Source organism: Salvia hispanica, chromosome 5, assembly GCF_023119035.1.
Source record: "Salvia hispanica cultivar TCC Black 2014 chromosome 5, UniMelb_Shisp_WGS_1.0, whole genome shotgun sequence".
In the NCBI taxonomy this organism is placed as follows: Eukaryota; Viridiplantae; Streptophyta; class Magnoliopsida; order Lamiales; family Lamiaceae; genus Salvia; species Salvia hispanica.
The window spans coordinates 14639041-14643860 of record NC_062969.1 but is presented as its reverse complement, the minus strand read 5'-3'; the positions used below and the strand labels follow the sequence as shown (position 1 = coordinate 14643860).

The 4820-nt window shown below is 39.7% G+C and overlaps 1 protein-coding gene across 1 annotated transcript; it reads right to left on the bottom strand.

Annotated features, from left to right (window-relative positions):
• Positions 1-4496: 4496 nt before the first annotated feature.
• On the bottom strand, positions 4497-4820 carry LOC125189495. Its single transcript, XM_048086767.1, has one exon. It carries the CDS (start codon positions 4818-4820, stop codon positions 4497-4499), a length of 324 nt encoding a protein of 107 aa, XP_047942724.1.

Genomic DNA, 4820 nt, shown 5'->3' with positions numbered 1-4820 from the left:
ACTCTTATTCGCGGACAGAGGGAGTATCATTTATTGGTGTAATTCACAAGACACTAATTTTTGATGGAACTGGCATCGGAAGCGCTGTTGCATGGATTAACATAATTTAACAATTATCAATCACACCAATAAATCACATAATAATCAGATCTATTTAGCAGATTATTTAGACAAAATCTATTCGCGTAATTCTTACATGTATCATGCTCATAACTTGAATTAATCATGCTTTAAGAATATTGAAACCTAAAACATGCTTTTCTACGGAAAGAAAAATACCTAATTAATTCTCCAAAGAATTGAAGATGACTAGCTCCTTCTTCACGTGACGCTTTGAATATTATACCACAAATCTTCTCTCGTTTCCCGAATCAGATCTCAGATATCGGTAATGATCTCACTGCAAATACTAGACTTAAATAAAGAAGACAAGAAATCCTTTTGGGAAAAGGAGAGAATTCGAAATCTCCTTCAGCTGGGGGGGGACGAAAATTTCAAAAATTTTAAGTGTAAAAATTATCATTATTATGTCTCATTTATTCTCCTATTTATATTAAGTTCATTTTGGGCCCAGACAGAGATCTATGGAAGGTTTTGGATATGGGCTCATCCAATTTATTTTTTACTAATTAAATTGAACCCACAATTTAATATAAGTTATAATTGGAATATTACGAGCAGCCACTACAGAAGTAATATTAAACTCTCCCCATCCAAATCCGAAATTACAAGTAATCCGGGTTTCCGTTTAACTTTCATTTCCCGTGCTTAAGATAAAAATGTCCATTAATTAATTAATGTCTGCTATGGACTTAATTAATTAACTTCTTATTAATTCCAAGAGTGGACTTAGCATGAAACGCTTATTTATTATTCATAAAGTAATCAAACTCCAACTAGTTAGGTTCCGAATAATAAAACCTTGTTTCGCGCTCCTCTTTTAGGACATTATCAAACGAGACTCACCTCACGCACGATTCAATATAATAGCAATCCTAGCACCGCTAGATATTGATCACCACTACCCAATATATCAGGATAATTGGGTTACGAAAAACCCGCACCATTTGATAAGTCAAAGTAATGCATAATCAATACCGTATGCTCAATGCTAACCTACATTGATTAAGAAACAAATATTTATCAAGACCTCGCCTTTCAGTCAGATAGCACAAAGACAAGTCTTGCTGTTAGATCCGTTCAGTGCTTATACCACACCAATGTCATCTTATTTCAGTAAGGCTTAGAAATATGTGGACTGACATTGCAACCTTTCTCGATGGATAGTCAAATTCCAACTAGGTTGTGAAATTCATCTTTTCTTTGTTTAGAACTGACCGTGTTACCTTAAAGTGGACGACGCCCACAACCGGTCTATTAAAACAAAGACTTAAACTTTCTTAAGTTAACTTATACATTTAAACATGCATTAACATCCATTAAATGTAAAACATAACAACATTATGACAAAATTAATCTGTTTTATTCGTTGAAAAATAAAATAAGAGTTTTATAGTATTCAATCACTCGAAACGTGATTTCTAGTATACAAACTCTAACAATCTCCCATTTATACTCAAAACACTTTCGAGTATACAAAATGTGCTAACGTCTAATTCTCCCACTTATACTGAAAGCGGATTGAGGTCTTGAATTAGTCGAACCCTCATTCCTTCAACATGGCTTTCATACGGCTTTACCGCTAATGCTTGCGTGAAAGGATCTGCCAGGTTGTTTTCTGACTTAATCTTGACCACTTTTATGTCTACTCTCTGCACTATATCTCGAATGATATGATACTTCCTCTCTATGTGCTTGCTCGCTTTATGAGCCCGTGGTTCCTCGAATTTACCACAGCACCAGAATTATCACAATAAATGGTGATGCTCTTGGGCATATTCGCAACCACACCTAAGTCCGGAAAGGAAGTTCTTAAGCCCCATCACATCCTCTTTTGCGGCCTCGGAGCGGCCACATACTCGGCTTCCATGGTAGAGTGTCCATTTTTGCTTTACACTCTTCCAAATTACGGCTCCACCTCTTAAGAATACTTACATATCCCAGGAAGTTGATTTTCTCGAATGCACATCGGCTTGAGAAAATACGAATGCAGCCTAAAGGACAGAGCTCGGCTGCGTTGTAACTAGAACATAGTCCTTAGTCGATTAAGGTACTTGAGTATGTTCTTTACGACAGTCTTGGCTGGGATTTGATTGATATCTTGCTACCATGCCAACAGCAAAGCAAATATCGGGTCTAGTATTCTCTTAGCTCGGTTCCTAAGAACCTTGATACCGAGGAATGTGTCCGCATCTCCCGTATCTTTCATCTATGACGGCTGGACAACCAAGTTCGCCTTGATGACAACATCTTTTTTATTGTTTTCCACGATTAGAAGAATATGCGTCTACATACAAAACTAAGAACACAACATTTCCTTTTTCAATCTTCTTATACACACAGCTTTCATTAGGGCATTTTTCGAATCCAAACTTTTGAACGGTTTGATCGAAACACTGGTTCCATGATCTAGACGCTTGCTTGAGGCCATAAATGGCCTTCTTAAGCTTCCAAACCATATGTTCCTTGCCCTTTATCACATAGCCTTCGGGTTGTTCCATGTAGATGGTCTCCTCAAGACTCCCGTTTAAAAACGCAGTCTTAACGTCCATCTGCCATACTTCCCAATCCATGTAGGCTGCTATAGACAAAAGTATACGGATCGATTTGAGCATGGCCACTGGGGAGAAGGTCTCATCGTAATCGATGCCTTCCTTTTGGGTATACCCCTTAGCCATTAGTCTTGCCTTGAAGACTTTAACTCGTCCATCGGGTCCACGTTTACGTTTATATATCCACTTGCTCCCAATGGCAGTACAGCCTTCGGGTAGGACAGATAAATCGTAGACGTCTTTGTCTATCATTGGCAGACCCTCCCACTGCGACGCGGCACTACAATATCTGGAGTATTAGTTGAAATTTCTGGAATTGTTGTTACACTAGGTAATTGTTTGTTAATGGAATTGTGACTTGAGTTAGCTCTTGAAGAGCTATCTCACTGTTGGACATATGATTCATGTTACAAAGTCTTCCTCTGTGGCATGAGTGCTCACAATCACTTTCTGATCTCTGAGACTATAGAATTCATAAGTTTTCGTTCATTTGGGGTACCCTATAAACACACATACCTCACCCACACACTCTCGCTTAGTTGGATCTTTTTCCAATACATGGGCCGGACACCCCCATACTCTGAGATGTTCTAGATTGGGTTTTCAGCCCCATTCAGACAACTCGTAGGCATTTGATACTCTTACCATGATGCGTCTCTACTTTAGCCTTATACTCCTTGAACTTGTCAAAAGTTTCAGACTTGTAGCGCATCAAATAGATGTATCCAATTTTTGAGAAGTCATCTATAAAGGTGACGAATTATCGAAAACCGCCCCTTGCCTCGGTTGACATTGGTCCACACACATCAGTATGAATGAGCTCAAGTACTTCCTTGGCCCTATTCCCCTTTGACCTAAAAGGTCTCTTAGTCATCTTGCCTTCGAGACAGGACTCACACTTCGAAAACGGTTCCTTCTCAAGACCTTTAATAAGATCTTGATCAACCATCGCATGAATCCTTCTTTCGTTGGCATGACCAAGTCGTAGGTGCCATAAGTACGTATCATTCATTGAACTTGAAGGTTCTTTTCTTTTCTTAGAAATTTTCGATGTAGCATTGAGTTCAGATTTGCGTTGATTAAATTGTGTAGAAGTGATCGTGTACAGATTATTTTCCATGATACCACGACAGATATAAGAACCATCTTTCTTAATAACGCAATTGTCATTAAAAGAAATCGAATATCCATCAAAAGACAATTTAGAAACTGAAATTAAATTTCTTCTAAAAGAGGGTATCAACAAAACATTCTTCAAAATAAAAAATCTATCACTAGAAAAACGTAAATAAACGTCTTCCACTGCAACGGCCGCCACTTTCGTAGCGTCGCCCAGTTGGACTTCGATCTCACGTTCATGTAACCGGCTTGTCACCTGCATTAAGTCAGGATCAAAACATATATGATCAGTTGCTCCAGTATCAATAACCCAATTATGAGTAGATGTCGAAGCAAACATGACTCGACTACTAGAGCATGGTGCATACCTATAGCCTTGCTCTTAGGACAATCTGGCTTCCAATGACCTTTCTCTCCACACTTGAAGCACTTTCCGGTAGGCTACTTGTCCACCTGAACTATACCTTGCTCCATAGTATTCTTAGGCACGCCCCTTTGGGTTAGTTGCATTTTCTTTCCACGCGAGGGCTTAGAGCCCGGAAGGAGATTAGGCCCCAAACTCGGCATAAGCTACCTTAGCTTGAACACATGGGTCAACGCGGCGAAGTTCGGTCACCCGGCTCGACCCAAAGTGTAGTTATGTTTTTTAATCTCGAGAATTGAGTTTGAATTGCTTTGGAAGCTAGGGGGAAGACCTCTGAAGGATTATAGTAACTTTGGGACTCGGGATCTATCGTCCACTCCCAAAACCTCAATCTGGTTAAGGTGGCTCATCATCTCGAGGACGTGTTGCCTCACAGACGAGCCTTCCTTCATTGTCTTCGTCATGATACCCCGAAAGGCTTGAGACTTAACCGTTCGATTCTGAGTACCAAAAAGATTTACGAGATTTGTCATAATCACGGCGGCAGTTTCCATGGCAGAATGCTGATGCTTGAGTACTGATGACATAGAAGCCAACATATAGCACTTAGCCATCTCGTTCGCCTTATGCCACCGTCTATGCGCATCTCGCAATGCTTGCGGCAT

Excerpts from the sequence above, each read along its gene's own strand:
- LOC125189495 (XM_048086767.1), bottom strand. The coding sequence starts at position 4,820 with ATGCCGCAAGCATTGCGAGATGCGCATAGACGGTGGCATAAGGCGAAC.